The 16,952-nt window shown below is 39.6% G+C and overlaps 1 protein-coding gene across 1 annotated transcript in view; it reads right to left on the reverse strand.

Annotated features, from left to right (window-relative positions):
• Nucleotides 1-1,542: 1,542 nt before the first annotated feature.
• EFHC1 (EF-hand domain containing 1) overlaps nucleotides 1,543-16,952 on the reverse strand; it is an 81,924-nt gene continuing 66,514 nt past the window's right edge. The window contains exons 9-11 of the mRNA XM_036767908.1: nucleotides 11,966-12,113; nucleotides 7,261-7,477; nucleotides 1,543-1,614 (exon numbers count right to left, since the gene is read on the reverse strand). Of these exons, the coding sequence (XP_036623803.1) occupies nucleotides 1,543-1,614; nucleotides 7,261-7,477; nucleotides 11,966-12,113 (437 nt within the window). The remainder of the gene's footprint in view (nucleotides 1,615-7,260; nucleotides 7,478-11,965; nucleotides 12,114-16,952) is intronic.

Here is a 16,952-nt window from a genome sequence, read left to right on the forward strand (position 1 = left end):
GTTCAGATTCTTATTTCAGCTGGATACCTTGGAGTTACTCATTCTAAATTGTCTTTTTTATCTTTGGGAACCAACCGTGTTAGGAAACACTGGAAGGGGGACTTGGGCTGGGTTCCTAAGCCTGGGCAGATATATTGGGATCATCAGTCCTTAATCTTTTCTTCCTAATCCATTCCAAAGGTTTAGAGCTTTGTAGGTGAGATGTGGGATGGTTGTTGGTTTTCAGTATTTACCAGCTTGCCATAAAAATTCAGGTCCCTGTGCAGTGATCAGTTAACATACCATTTCTCATCCTGTATCAACACGTTATGCAGAAGCCACACCTAAACAACCATCCACCTAGAAGTTCAGAGATTTTGTAAACTGATAGATTTAAAAGTAGCCTTCTCTTTCTCCACAGCCTTTGGCCAGTGGCTAGGACCCTCACTGGTGTCTTGCCCTTTCCACCATCATTGTTAGTACAGTCTGGTGTGAAGTAATACTTAACACTAAGCTGTTGTCTGTTCAGCCTCAGTCCAGATTCCAGGCAAATGCTTCACAGGAATGATGGTTTGTACAGGGCAATTAGTGACACTTTATGGGTACTTTGCTATTTAGGATTTCAGTAGGAAAAATGATTTGATCTGTCTTCCGTGGTTATTACCAGTTGGCTGCATCATATAAACCAAACAGATGTGTGTGGGAGTGTGGTCCCTAGAAAACTACCTTTGATGGAACATGAAGCTGTACCCCTGTCCAGCTTTTTTTTTTTTTAATCCATCTGATGGAACAAGTCAGTCCCAACTTTTCAATTCCTGGTATATTTCCCAGGGGGATTAGAGTATTTGAATAGTTCTCACCATATTCAAAATGGACATCTTTCCCTGAGGCATCTCTAGTAACTTCAATGGACCTGCCCTCCAGTGGTGCCTACTGCACATTGGCAGGAGGAAATTTAGATATCATATAATGAGGGAAGAAAAGTGTGGGTAGAGGCCTGGGATGAAGAGGGGCTAGAATGTTGAAGTCCCAAGTGCCACCAACACTTTGGTTCAGAGGGGAATGGCTTATCTCAGAAACCAGGGAAACACAAGAGAAAAATCAGATTATTTGGTGTGCATATGTGAGTGTAAATTGGGCAAAAAAGTCAAAGTTCATCATTACTTAACTTGCACTGAGTGGTCCACCTTTCAGTAGTTACAAATAGTTACCACATCACTCTTATTTCTGGCCCATGTTACCCTAAAATCTGTTTCCTTGAAAGAACCTAGGGGTAGAGTGAGGTAACAGCACATTTAAGTCCTGTGTATTATTTCCATGACCCCAAATCATGCTTCCCTGGGTGTTCTTTAGCATCCCTTGGGCTTGTGGTCACTACTCACCTCAAAAAGTGCAAGCAAATCTAATATCCTCTTAAGATCCATTCCAATTTCAGCCCCACTGATAAAGGACAAAACAAACGTCACACCAGGAGTTCATCGTATGTTTCTAAGGGTACGTATATATTTAAAACTAATTTCACCCAGAGAAAAATCTCATTTAGTCTTCTCCGGATAGGTCGGGTCACTGTGAGAAAGCTTTTACGAAGTTGTAGTAGCCGATTCTGCCTTCTCCACTGGTGCACATTCTGATTAACTGCAAAAGAGCAAACAGGGAAGATGAGGAAGGGGAAAGTGTATTTCAATCCACTGTGTAGTGGCGGTCACGATAGTCATCTCATGGGTATGGCATTTGTCAGTTTTCAAAGTTTTATCACAAGCATTTAATATGAATATGAGTCTATTAAAAAGAGCGAGCCTGCTTAATTCTTAGAGCAGCCCTGTGAGGTACAGCGGGGCACGCTGCTATGCCCATCTGACAGCTGTGGAAATGGGGTCAGGAGAGGTTTTGAGCAAAGTTCCGTGGTTGCTGGATAACAGTTAAAGTCTCCTTCAAAGTAATTCTTGACATAAGCCCCTTTTTTGTCGTTTAAGCTTGAAATCGGAATAAAATTAAGACTTTAACTGTAGGATGTTTTTCCTAAAGTAAAACTAGGATGTTTCTCATAACTTTGTATATAGAGCCCAGTCTCAGATTTATGGGCTGGGGACGGTGGTTTCATCCTCTCTCCTTATGGGCTGTTGTCAGTGGCTAGCTGACTTTAAGACTAGGTTAGACATGGCATAGTCCTTTCCCAGATATGTATTACTCCTATACCTTCTTATTCTAGGGCAGTGGGGGAGAGGCAGGGCAGAGCGCAACCTCCCACAAGAATTTATCATTAACTATAATGTAGCAAAAATCCTCTTTAAAAGGAAAAAGAAGTTGTTAAAATTTTAATTGTTTTGACTTTCAGTTTGAGAGGCTTGATGTATTTGTTAAATGACTTGCTCAACTCTTCCAGGCCAAGGTTTCAAGCCTAGTACGTCCTGGCTGACCAGCAGCTATTACACTCCAATCTAAGCTCATCATTATTATTATTATAGCATAGGTAAGGTTAGGCATTTGTTGTTAATTCTGGGATGACATAAGCAACTTTAGCCTCAAAGATGTATTTGATAAAAGCTGTTGGGAAAATCAGGCAGCAGTATGAAAGAAATTAGATTTCAGATCATCCCCTCACATGTTATGCAAAGATAAGCAACAAATGGATGTATGACCTAGAGATACAAAAGGTCATATCATAAACAAATTAGAGAAACATGGAAAAAAAATTCCAATCAGATATGGGGATGGGAGAAAGTACCTGACCAAAAAAAGGATTAAGAGGATCACAGAAGATAAAATGGATAATTTTGATAACATAAAATATAAAAGTCTTTTGCGTAATCCAATAAAGCTAAGATTAAAAGAGAAACAGTTAACTGGGGGTGAAGGTGGGGATTTTTGTAGCAAATTTCTCTGATATAGGTCTCATTTCTAAGATATGTAAGTAATACTCAAAGAGTAAGGGCCATTCCCTAAATGATAAATGGCCTAAGGCAGCAGTTTTCAAACTTTGGTCTCAGGAGTCCTTTATACTCAGACATTATTATTGTTCGTTGTTGAGTTGTTTCAGTCATATCTTCATGACCCCGTTTGGGGTTTTCTTGGCAGAGATACAAAAGCAGTTTGCTATTTCCTTCTCCAGCTCATTTGACAGATGAGGAAACTGAGGCAAACAGGGCTAAGGGACTTGCGCAGGATCCCATATCTAGTCTGAGGCCAGATTTGAACTCAGGAAGATGAGTCTTCCCGACTCCAGGCCTAACATTCTATCCACTACGCCACCTAGGTGAACATGCCCCCCAAAGCTTTTGTTTATGTGGATTATGTGTATTGATATTTACTGTTATAGAAATCAAAGTGTCTTAGTATTATTATGAAAAGTAGTTTTGATCTCAGAGATCCTATGAGAGGGTCGCATGGACCCCTAGAGGTAGGGAACCACATTTTGAGAAACACTGGTCCAAGTTCCCAAGGGAAGAAGTCCAAGCTGTCAATAGCCATATGGAAAAAATGTTCTAAATCACTCATTAGGAAAATGTAAATTAAAGCAATTCCAAGATTCTGCCTCATACCTCTCTGATTGGCAAAGATGACCCCTCCCCCCCAGCACCAAAAAAAAAAAAGGAAAATGATAAATGATGGAGGAGAAATAGGAAAACCAGCACATTGACACAGGTGGTGGACCTGTGAATGGGTACAACCATTCTTGAAAGCAATTGGGGATTGTACACAAAAGTTACTAAACTATATTTGCTCTTAGACCCAGCTCTCCCCCTACTTGGCCTATACCTAAAAGCAATCAGAGAGAATAGGAAAAAGCCTATACATTATATATATATATATATATATATATATATATATATATATATATATATATATATATATATATACACGTGTGTGTGTGTGTGTGTGTGTGTGTATGTACTCTTTGTGGTGACAAAAAAAAATCAAAGGGATGCTTTTCAGTTGAGGAATGGCCAGGTAAGTTGTGATTTATGTGACAGATGTACTATTGTGCTGAAAGAAATGAGGAAAACAGGTGGTTTCAAAGAAATATTGAAAGATCTATATGAATTGATGCAGAGTGAAGTGAGCAGAACCAGAAGAAAAATTTATACCATGACATCGATACAAAAAGACAAATTTGAAGAATTAAAATGATGAATAAAATGACCAGAACCAGGAGAACAATTTCTACAGTAACAGCATGCTAAAGATAAAACAACTCTGAAGGCCTCAAGAACTGTGGTCAGTAGAGAGACTGTCCATGATTTCAGAGGATTGATGCAATATAAAAGGAGATAGATTAAGGTACAGAATGAAGTGTGTGTGTGTGTGTACATATATATATATATATATATATATATATATATATATATATATATATATGTGTGTGTATATGTGTGTGTGTGTGTGTGTGTATATATACATATATATATATATAGCCAATGAGGGGAGTAGTTTTACTTACTACACATATTAAAAGGAATTTTTCTCTTTTTTTCAGTGAGGTGGGACAGGAAAGCAAATAGATTTCTATTAATTAAAAAATTAAAAAAAAATAGACTCGGGTAATGCTACAAATGTGGTATGCCGCATGCACTTTCAGATGCGGTCACTATTTTAATAGTTTAAGGGGCATATTAGAGTGGGAGTGCAAAGCCTACTTTGCCCTGCCTGCTGGATCTGGGCCACAATCCTGGTTGGAGGTTCTTGGGGGAGAAGGAGCGCTGGTGTGGCAGAGCTTGCTGTGTAGAAGTAGCTCTGAAAATATCAGCACAGCCTCTCAAGATTGGGACAAAGTAATCTCTACTCTACAAGCAGTCATACCCTGACCAAAAGCTCAAGGGTCAAGTAAGTTGGCTGGGAACATGGCCAGGCAGCGAAAACAGATTCAGATTCAGTCTCAGACTTTGCAATCTTTCTTTGGTGACAAAGAAAACCAAAACATACAGCCAGAAGAAGACAACAAAGTCAAAAAGCCTATATCAAAAGCCTCCAAGAAAAACACGAACTGGTCTCAGGCCATGGAAGAGCTCAAAAAAGATTTGGAAAAGCAAATTAGAGAAGTAGAGGAAAAATTGGGAAGAGAAATGATAGTGATGAGGGAAAACCGTGAAAAACAAGTCAATGACTGGCTAAAGGAGACCCAAAAAATACTGAAGAAAATAACACCTTAAAAAAAAGACTAAAAAAGAGCTCCAAAAAGCCAATGAGGAGAAGCATGCCTTGAAAGGCAGAATTACCCAAATGGAAAAGGATGTCCAAAAGACCACTGAAGAAAATACTACCTTAAAAATTAGATTGGAGCAAGTGGAAACTAGTGACTTTATGAGAAATCAAGATATAAAACCGAACCAAAGGAATGAAAAAGTGGAAGACAATGTGAAATATCTCATTAGAAAAACCACTGACCCGGAAAATAGATCCAGGAGAGAGAATTTAAAAATTATTGGACTGCCTGAAAGCCATGATCAAAAAAAGAGCCTAGACATCATCTTTCAAGAAATTATCAAGGAGAACTGCCCTGATATTCTAGAGCCACAGGGCAAAATAGAAATTGAAAGAATCCACCGATTGCTTCCTGAAAAAGATCCCAAAAAGAAAACTCCTAGGAAAATTGTCACCAAATTCCAGAGCTCCCAGATCAAGAAGAAAATACTGCAAGCAGCCAGAAAGAAACAATTTGAGTATTGTGGAAACACAATCAGGATAACACAAGATCTAGCAGTCTCTACATTAAGGGATGGATGGGCTTATAATATGATATTCTGGAGGTCAATGGAGCTAGGATTAAAACCAAGAATCACCTACCCAGCAAAACTGAGTATAATGCTCCAAGGCAAAATATGGATTTTCAATAAAATAGAGGACTTTCAAGCTTTCTCAATTAAAAGACCAGATTTGAATAGAATATTTGACTTTCAAAAACAAGAATCAAGAGAAGCATGAAAAGGTAAACAAGAAAGAGAAATCATAAGGGACTTACTAAAGTTGAACTGTTTTGTTTACATTCCTACATGGAAAGATGATGCGTATAATTCATGAGACCTCAGTATTAGGGTAGCTGAAGGGAATATACATATACGTATACGTATATGTATACGTATACATAGACATATATATACAGACAGAGGGCACAGGGTGAGTTGAATATGAAGGGATGATATCTAAAAAAATAAGGGATGAGAGGAATATATTGAGAGAGGAAGAAAGGGAGAGATAGAGTGGGGTAAATTATCTCACATAAAAGTGTCAAGAAAAAGCAGTTCTGTAGGAAGGGAAGAGGGGGCAGGTGAGGGAGAATGAGTGAATCTTGCTCTCATTGGATTTGACCTGAGGAGGGAATAACATACACACTCAATTGGGTATCTTACCCCACAGGAAAGAAGGAGGAAGGGGATTAAAAAGGGGATGATAGAAGGGAGGGCAGATAGGGGAAGGAGGTAATCAAAAGCAAACACTTTCAAAAAGGGACAGGGTCAAGGGAGAAAAGGGGGAGTGGATAAGAGGGAGCAAAATATAGTTAATCTTTCACAACATGAGTATTGTGGAAGGGTTTTACATAATGATACACATGTGACCTATGTTGAATTGCTTGCCTTCTCAGGGAGGGAAGAGGGGAGAGAATTTGGAACCCAAAGTTTTAAAAGCAGGTGTTCAAAAAAAAAGTTGTTTTTGCATGCAACTGGGAAATAAGATATACAGGCAATGGGGCAAAGAAATCTATCTTGCCCTACAAGAAAGCAAGGGAAAAGGGGGGGGGGTGACAGAAGGGAGGGCTGATTAGGGAATTGGACAATCAGAATACATGCCATCTTGGAGTGGGGAGGAGGGTAGAAATGGGGAGAAAATTTGTAGTTCAAAATCTTGTGGAAATCGATGCTGGAAACTAAAAAATATTTAATAAATAATTTAAAAAACGCCCAGCACAAGTCGGAAAGTCATGAGAATGGTGCCAGAGACTGCAACGCCATACTATTCTGTTGGGCTTAACCAACAGGCTATGGCTTCTCCCCCTCTCTAAGAACACTATTTCCTCCCTAGTTTGGATCTGCCATGCTGAGCTTCCAGCCACTCAACCTTGTCTCTTCCGACATCCATAGTGAGAGCAGGTACTCTTCACTCCTACTATGGCTAACAATGAGCCTTTCTGCTACCTCATAGGACTGATGATGATAAAGTTTGCCTCTCCTAAGACTAGACTTCCCCTAGAAAAAGTGAGTATTTTGAAAAGCCTTGGAAATCAATTAGCAATTCTAATTAATGTTTAACTAATACTGAATATAAATTGTGTTTTTTCTTAATACAGACCTGGTTAATAAGGCAATCATCAACTGGTAGGTTAAAATTTTTGCAGACATCAAAGAACTTCTCTTTGTCCAAATATCCTGTTTTCTCTTTGTCGAGAATTTGGAAGGCTTCGCACATGGGGCCTTCCTGTAAGAAGCTACTATCCTTGAGCCGTTCCTTGATCTTCTTTGTTAGCATTTCCATGTCCTGGGTCTCTTTAGAGTCCTCAATATGTTCCCTGTGGAAGGAGAAAGAAAGAAGGGAATACAAGATTCCTTCTTGAGACCTTTGGTAGAGTTCCTAACAACCCCCACAGTTTTGTAGCTGAGCTGACCAGGAACTTTGGTGTCCTTTTAACTTAAACACTTTGATCACTTTGAAGAATGGGCTGGGCTGAACACAGTGCCAGCACGTGGTCCATTCTCACAAAGGGTAAAATTAGAGCACAGCTAGAGGTAACACATGCTCATCTACCATTTGTCATTTCATGCCTGGTTTAGGAGGGGCCTGGTTATCTCTAAGAGTTGTAGTGAACAGCATTGATCTTTTTTTTCAACCTACCATTGATGTTAAATTATCTAAAATTCCTGAAGTTTGTTTTTTCTGTACTTTGTACCTAAAAAGTCAAGACCTTTGGGAAGCTTAACACTTCCTTCCCAGTTAATTTTGTATTCTGTAATGCTTTCTGTACAAGTTAAGAAATTGCCTTCTCAGTGTACAATTATCCCTTCTGCATCGAGGGGTTCAGGGTAACAGCACCCCAAAGATCTGGAAAATCTGCATAAAATTGTTTGGTCCTCCCTTCATACCAGAGAAGAAGAAATTATGGAGATTTATGGTATCAAAAGATAAAATATGTTGATATGGTACAATACTATACATATATTTTATGCATTTCTGAGTTTCTAAACTTTTTCTGTGTTGTCTGCTGGCCTCTATGTTGTCTGCTGCTTCTACACCCCCAAAATTCTCATTTAATTTCTTGTGCTGACTGATATAGTGAAACCACGATGGGGAAAGTCTTGATGTGGAAAAGATAACTGTACTAAGGTTATTCTTTAATGTCTAGGATCTTCCAAAATGGAAACAGATTGGTTATTCAAAACGTTATTTAAAAAAAAAAAAGAAAACCTCTCTCTTTGAAAAGTGCAACTTGCAAAGTCCCACATTTTACTTACTTGGCCCTCCTCTGACCTGAGTTGAGACTCGAATGGGATAGTTCATCTAACAGAAGAAGAAACTGAGGCATAGAAGGCTTATCAAGTTACCCGATGTCACATAAGCTAAGGAGCAGTAAGGCTGAGAGTAAAGCCCGTGTTGTGACTCAGCTGAATCCTACTCTTTCTACTACGTCCCGCTGGCCTTCTTTTCTAATGAAGCCATTTTTCTAATGGATAGTTTCTATCTTTACTCTCAGTCAATAAGTATTGAGCACCGACCCATGCGCCAGGCCCTGTACTCAAGGTCTATGGCTGCAATTGTTTTCCTGTTTTCCCTTCTCCTATTGTCAGATGACTGACATCTTTTTGTCCCCTTGCCTCTTTTCATACTTCCTCTCCACCTCTTCTCAGTCTTTCCCATTCCCCAATGTAGATGTAAGACAGGAGAGGCTCGATCAGTTATTCGTTCAAGCATTCTCCGTGCGTGTTTGATTATTCTTCCTATCACGTGCTTAAGCTCTTTTTGCACTGGTTCCACTGCCTCGTGCCTAATACTCTTAAGAGATCATGGGCTTTGAATAAAGGTTATTCCCTAAGGCACCAGAATGACATCAGAACCTTACAACAGCCCTGTGAGGCAAATAAAACAAATATCCCCATTTTATAGGCCAGGGAAGGGAAGCTCTGAGAACTTAGGGGACTTGTCCAAGATCACAGGGGAGGCAGAACTTGGAAGTCAGGCATCGTGCCTTGCTTGGAGTCCAGCATCCTTTCTACCATGATTCAAGGAAAAATTAACCTGTGCAAATCTGCCCTTCATTTCGACATGCATAGTATAAAATGCCTCCCTTTTATTAAGGAGGCAGCATGGAGTTGCAGTCAGAGGACTTGGGTTCAAATCCCAGCTCCACCTCTTACTATCTGTGTGATCCTGAACAAGTCATTCAGGCCTCGGTTTCCTCATGTGTAAAATGAGGGGGTTGGACTTAGGTGGCCTTTAAGGTCCCTTCTAGCTCAAAATCTTCAATGTTAGGGGAATGCTGCTAGGCAAGGGAGATATACAAGGAGAAGGGGATGGGGACAGGCCTCTCTGGAGCACCTACTATGTGCCAGGTACTGTGCTAAGTTCTTGAGAGATATTCTCACTGAATCCTCACAATAGCCCTGAGAGGTAGGTGCTGTTACTGTCCCCATTTCACAGTTGAGGACACTGAGACACACAGGGTAAGTGACTTGCCAAACAGCTAGGAAGGGTCTGAGGCTGGATTTGAAGTCAGGTATTCCTGACTTCAGGCCCAGTACTCTGTCCACTGTGCCACCAGCCTCTTTTACAAAGACAAAAATGCAAATGGCCCTAGCTTCAAGGAGATTTTTTTTTCCAATAAAAAGTTTTTTTTAATTGATGTAATTAATTTTAACACAAAAGACATCCTAACAAACACACAAACCAGTCCTGTACAAGGTATTTGCTTTAAGGAACATACATTCAACCTTGGAGAGAATCACCAAATATTTTTTATTTGGGAAATAAAACATTTCCCTGATTAGCGTAGTTCCTAACCCTATTTACTAAATTATAAATGACTGCTATAAGCTCTGGCTTAGCTATAGAAAGCTACCTAAGTCTTCGCAAAGGTCCTTATTAGTACCAGGCATATGCAGATAATTAAAATGATTATGACATCACTCTGAACAGTGAATATTCTAACATGACTTCTTCGATCCCTGAAAAACGTCAGGCATCTGTCCCCACTGACATGGTACAGGTATGCCAATAGCATTTGATGCTTCAGAGCAAGTTTTCAAGTCAATTTAACCATGAATTACATCAGGGGCTCAGGTTTGAAGATAGATTCTCATTACAGTGAAGCTCCTGTTTGTCTGATGCCAAGGAGACCTGGCCAGGGACCATCCTAAAAGGAAACTCCAAATCCCAGGTCAGGGTTTTGTTCCACAAGAGTTTGCAAGGGAAGAAGAGAAAGTGTCAGGCATTGGGGCTCTTGTTCATTCGAAAATATTGCTCAGAGCTCCCAGCGAAGCCTGATGTTCCAAGAGCCCCAGGTGAGAGCACTCCATGCCAAGCCTGCCCCCACTGCCTTTATTTTCCATAAAAGTAAATGTAACTTTTATAGGGTGACTAATTCCCCCGTGGGGAAAAGCTGGCCTTTTAGTGTTCAGCTTGCTCCCAGAATCCTTTGCCAAGAGCACCCTGGCAAAGACTTTCTCATGGTCAGGGCAGTGGGGAATTCATGTTGCTAAAAAGCAAATAGTCTGTTTGTCTCTGCTCTCCCACCCCAGTCCCTTTCTGTGCTAGGTTACTCATTGACTGTGGTGTATCAGAGCCACCCTGTTGTCATTCCAATAGCAAAGATTCATCTCTTTGCTCGACCCTTCCCTGGATCAGTGATCCAAGACCTTCCTGACCCAAGCAAGGAAAATCCACCAAGCAAACAGCCATTTGCTTAATGAGCCATTCAGGGGCCATGAAGAATGAAAGGAGAATTCTGTACAGTCTGGAACCACATCTGCAGAAAAGCCTCTCTGGCTGTATTTCTGCCATGGCCCTTTTCCCAATCCAACCCCCTGCTTCTGACATGCCTGAAAAATATGTGGAGGGAATCAAGGATGCTGGGAAATCTTATTTTCATTTGTGTACACATGTTATTTGAATCCCAAATTCCTGACTGTCACAATGAAAGGAGATGAGAACCAATAAGAATTTCTGGAGAAGGCTTCTATTCAGCACACCCAAGTTATTCGGTTCTCTAGTTAAGAAACAATGAAGGGCTAACCCTATCTTGATCTGCAGTGGGGTCCAGTAGCAAAAAGTGCCATAGGCTGCTTAAATAAACACAAGTGGCCACATACTATGTTTGTCTCTCATAGGAAGGGCAAACCAGACCTTTAGTCAGCCATCGGGTAATTATAACTCCTCAGAGTGGAACTCTTTGCCTGTTGGAGGGGAAGCCAAAATCAGCTAAGAGGGATATCCTTAATAGCTGTAATGGCCACCTGCACTCATGCCATCCCACAGAGGAAAAGCAGAAGGGCGGAGGTCAAATACAGGGACCTGAGGTTCTTGATGCAGGTCTTAAAGCCTCTACCTAGAACCTGAATTTCTCTTTCTGCCCCCAGAACCACAGCAATAGCTCAACTCCAAATGACCCGACATTCTGGATAGGACACTTTTTTTCTCCTCAATAAGTATAACCTTAAGGCAACAGTCATAATAATAAGTTTACTTCAATATTTTCCTTTCCTTAAAAAAAACTGTAGAGGGTAAGTTGTGCTAATATGATCTTCTCCATTTGACAGATGAGGAAACTGAGGCTTGAGAGATTAAATGACTTTCCAATCTGGAGTATCTATGGATATGGGTGAAGAGACCATAGTAAAATTTTATGCCAAATGATTAAAATAAAATGGGGTCTTGGGTCTTGTCTTGGACTTGTGTGTAGGTCCAGACTTATGTCCCTAATTGTTCTTCTCTAGTAATGGGAGGAACACAGTTTAGAGGTCTGCTAATCTGAAACAGAAACAAACGTACAACGGGATAGCAAACGTACCCGTCAGACTCCTGAGTCATAGGCTGCTGTTTGGAGAAATGGCTTTTGAGCGACTGGATTGTTGATGCGGGATAATCCTTTGCATGGCTCTCCAGGAATTTCAAAACATATTCATCTGCATCTTGGATGATGAACCTATGGCCAAAAACTGGGAAAGAGTGACATTCCATTGGTTTAGTTATGGGAATGTAACTGACATTTATTTATATAGTGCTCTGGAGTTATAGTCCAGTTCTCAGGGTCAAGGAATAGAAATATTCCACTTTTTAAATCTAACTATGGCATTTATTGATATAATTATATTATATATATATATATATACATATGTATATATAATAACACACAGAAAAGATAGAAGGATACGTTTGCCAATGAGCTCTGCTGGCCACCTAATTTCTTAGTTGTCTGTTTTGGTCCCCAAGAGACAAAAAAGCACATATGGCAGTTCCAGGAAAACCAGGCATAACCAGAAGCACAGGCTGAGTCTCAGTGTCGATAGTGGTTAAAAATAGCTGGAACCTCTCTGAAATACATCAGCCTGGGATAAGCGGACCCCAGGCATCTGCAGACACCAATTTTATAAGTAGGGCAGATACTTCGGTAGAATTCCTCTAGTACCAGAGCCTGCACTTACAGACTTCATGAATCATTCTGGTCATTTATCCCATTCTGGGGAAAAAGATCCAGTTTGCCAAATGGCACCAGATTCGTGGTTTAGCAGTTACTTTTGCTTACAATAATGCTGTGAGATAGACATGTTTTCATGACTGAAATAATGACTTTAACACTGACAAGTTCACGGATCCCAGGCTTATGAAATTTAGCTGGTTCACCTTCTTCCACTAACTAAAACTGTTATACATCAGGCTTTCCAAGGAAAGTTTAGAAGAGTTCATCTATAATATTCACAAAAGGTAAATGCAGTTGATTTGGTGTTGAGACTAAGTAAAAGATAAGGTACCAGGCCAACATGTCTGAGAAGATGGCACATTGAGGGGCTGTGAGCGAGCCAGGCATTAGCACAGTCCCCTTCAAGATTAGCAACTGAAATGCCAAACAACAATAAAACCCTCCAGAATTTCCAGAAACATTAACAAAGATGCTTAAAAAAAAAAGACACAAGGAGAAATGCACACTGAAGCAACACCAGAATCAAGGCAATACATTCTAAAAATAAATAACTGAATGAATAGATGAACGAGTGAATGAAGAAGCTCAACTATATAACAGACGGCCTCAAGAAAGCAGAGAAAGATTCATACTCATGGGGAGGAAAAAGGGAAGAGAGAAGGATAGGGGAAACCAAAGAGAAATTAAAGGAAAATATGTATGCAGGTAAAAAATAATTGTGTTCACTTATTTGTTGGTTCCTCATTTTAAGAAGAATATTGATAAGTTAGGATGAGCCTAGAGAAGGTCAAGCAGTTCATGCCATATGAAGATTTTTTTTTGAAGGAGATGTGTAGTCTGGAGAAGCTATTCAAGTATTTGAAAGATCATCCCATGGAAGAATGATTAGATTTGTTCTAGTTGCAGAGACAATTTTTATGCTTCATGTAAGGATTTTCTTGTAATTAAAACATCAAAGAATAGAATGGACTACCTTGAGAGGTAGCACATTTCCTTCACTATAGGTCTTCAAACACAGGCTGGATAACCACTTTAATATGTGTAATATATTGAGGATCACTTTCTGGACATAGGCTGAACTAGATGACTGCCGAGATCTTTTCCACCTCTGAGATTCTTCTGTATGATATAGTACCACATATTACAATAAGTTCCAGTTGGATCAATGACAAACATAAAGTTAAATTAAAAGAAAAAAAGAATAATATAGTTAACTGTGAAGGGGGAGGTTTTCATCTACTGAAAATAAAGAAAAGACATTATTATTAGATTTGATTATGTAAAAATAAAAATTTCTCTGGAATCTTATTTCACAATCCCATCAATTTGTGTACTCCCTGTTCCAGTACAAATAACAACCTCCCCATGTGTGACTTGTCTGTACCTTCCCAATAAATCTTCTACAGAGAATCTGCCCAGAGTGCATGGTAGAGCTCAATTCTCACTACATGACTAGCCCCCCTTCCCTTTCAAATCATGCACTTCCTTGATGTATTTTATGCTACTTTTTATGTATAAGTTGCATGTGACTTACATCTACCATATATCTGTTAGCTCATGCTTTGGGTGACTAGCTATCTTGATTCTTCTGAGACTTTTTTTGTTTCATGATTTATAGCCATATAGCATCACTGATGGAAAACTGATGTTAAAAAGCTGTGATGGGTGGTAGGGGACGACAATTGTCTGTGGCTCTCCAAACATGATCTCATCCACTTTGATTCTGGTCCTGGCTAACAGTCCTTCCATAGTGCTTGTTCAAGATACTGATAAGCTAATTCAACAGATTATCCATTCAAAAGCATGTGATGATCAGGGCAATATGCAGTCTTCATCCACTTTGTTTTTCCTGTGTGAACCGCCAAGCTGAACTTTTTTTTTTCAGGTGTTCAAAATCTCACTGAAGAGGGTGGTGTTCTGGATCTCATAGAAACCTGCACAATGTCATAAAAGATTATCTGGAGAACTTCACCTTCCACAGAGAATCTCTCCACTTGGGACTTCCCATAGGCCATCCTCCATGATGATAGTAGTATAATAGCAGCTAGCACTTTAAGACTTAAAAAGTGCTGTACATACATTATCCCATTTGGTTCTCACAACAACCCTGTGGGGTAAGTGCTATTATTATACCCACTATAAAGAGAAGGAAACTAAGGCTGAGAGAATGATTTGTCCAGGGTACCATAGCTGGTAAATGTCTGAGGTAGGACTCCAACTCAAGTCTTCCTGACTCTTAGTTCAATAGTTTATCCACTGAACCACCTAGCGACCACATGTTGAGCCTGGATATACTTGGGAGGAGTTTTCTCATCTCTCTTTGTCTCCATCTTCCCCCGACACACACAAAACTGGAAGCATGACTATATTGCCACCCAGCGGGTTGTCACCAACTCCCCTTGCAAGCAAGTCCTTCACAAAGCTCAAAAAGTTTACATACAGGTAGGAGAAAACAAGTACAATTCATGGAAAACGCTGACGATGGCCAATAAACAACCCTCTCCCACAGACTGAAATAACCTCAGTTAACTTTTAGTCATGGACTAGATATTCAGCGGCTCCCAGGAAAGTGGTGCCTGTTAATCTTCCTCCAGTTCTCAATAGTTACCAACAGGGCAGCTAGGTGGTGCGGTTCAGTGTATGGGGCCTGGAGTTCAAATCTGGCCTCAGACACTTACTAGCTGTGTGACCCTGGGCAAGTCACTTCACCCTGTTTGTCTCTGTTTCCTTATCTATAAAATGAGCTGGAGAAGGGAATGGCAAAGCACTCCAGTATCTTTACCAAGAAAAGCCCAAATGGGGTCACGAAGAGTTGGATACAACTGACATCATTAAACCAAAACCTGTAGGTGGTGTCAATTCCTTCTGAAGCTCTCCAGCCTTCTCCCATCATTCTGTAGTTCTCATAGCTTCCAGCAGATGGTATGACTAGAACCCTTCTCCCACCCTCATCTTTTTCCCCACCAAGAGAAAGTTTATCTATCCATCTGTCTCCGTAAGGCAGAGGAGAGTATTTTTCAGAATTACTTTTCATGTCAGCAATGTTGCAATGGAATAAAGGCACCAGGTTTATATCCAAACAATGATTTGGGTCCAAACAAATTGGGTCCAAGGCTCTCCATTATCACAAGGAGCCTGACCCTTGGTTTCTACAGTTATTACAGACTGAAGGGAATTAAAAAAAAAAAAAAAACTAAAATGCACAGATTAAGTTACTTTCTTTCTTATTGGTGAAGATCAGGATTTTCCCCAAAATCAGGTGAAAGTTTGACTCACAAGAAGTTACCACTTAACTTCACAAAATGGTGGATAAAGGGCAAAATGGAGTTACTAATGCTTTTAAAAAAAAAAGTCACAAGAAATACAAATTCTTTCTGTGTTCAACTTCTTCTCCTCTGAAGCCTCTTACTTATGCTATGGCTCCTGCCAAATTCTGGAAAATACTGACACAAAAATACTGGAATACTCACACATAAGCTTGTTTTTTTTTTTTCCAGAAGTTAGGAACACAAATCTATTCCTTTCATCTTTGAATAGGTCTAGGTCATCAACACTGGGTTTGGTCAGAGTGAATTTACAGTATGATGTCATCATTCCTAAAGGCACCAGGTGTTGCTTCCCATGCGTCAGCACTTCCCACTGGTCTAGCACAAACACTCCAATTTCACCTCCATTGTCCCTTGGGCCTTTTGAGTCTCTCTGGGTCCAACTGGGTGGGATGATTCAAATAACTCAAGATTGCTTTCCCCAATATTTGGAGTAAGGAGATGGACAAGGGAAGTCAAGCACTTACTCAAACTTCATTGCATGCCAGAAAGAGGAAAAAAAATTATAATCCTAACTATGATCAATACTGATAATCAGAAGAGAATTGAAGAAATTTATTTCAGGTTCCATCTCTCAAGAAATTTAATTGAAGTGGAATTAATTTAAATGAAATGGTATCTAAATTTGGAGTTCTAAAATAATTAATAAAGTAAAAATTTGAGCAAAAACTTTGAGAAAACAACTCAAATGAATAGATATGTAATTTGGAAGATTTTAAGAGTTCTGCCTTCTGTGGTATTTTAAAATATTTAGCTTTTGGTTTTTCAGTTTGTATTTGAATTTCTTAAATATATCAATGTAACAGCTTGCCAACTTACATCATGGAAAGTTAAATGACAACAGAGTCAATGTTAATTTACAAAAGCGCTCTAGTTTATACATCTACTTTGGTAAATATTAACTCTTTAATCAGAAGGATTCATTCACAAGTCAGATTCTCATAGATTTTTTTTAAGCTCCTTCCTTTAGCTTGTTGTTACCGGTGTTTATATAAGGTACAGAGTTTAGATAAATAGTAAGGGGTATTAAA

This window comes from Trichosurus vulpecula, chromosome 7 (assembly GCF_011100635.1).
Source record: "Trichosurus vulpecula isolate mTriVul1 chromosome 7, mTriVul1.pri, whole genome shotgun sequence".
Classification (NCBI taxonomy): domain Eukaryota; kingdom Metazoa; phylum Chordata; class Mammalia; order Diprotodontia; family Phalangeridae; genus Trichosurus; species Trichosurus vulpecula.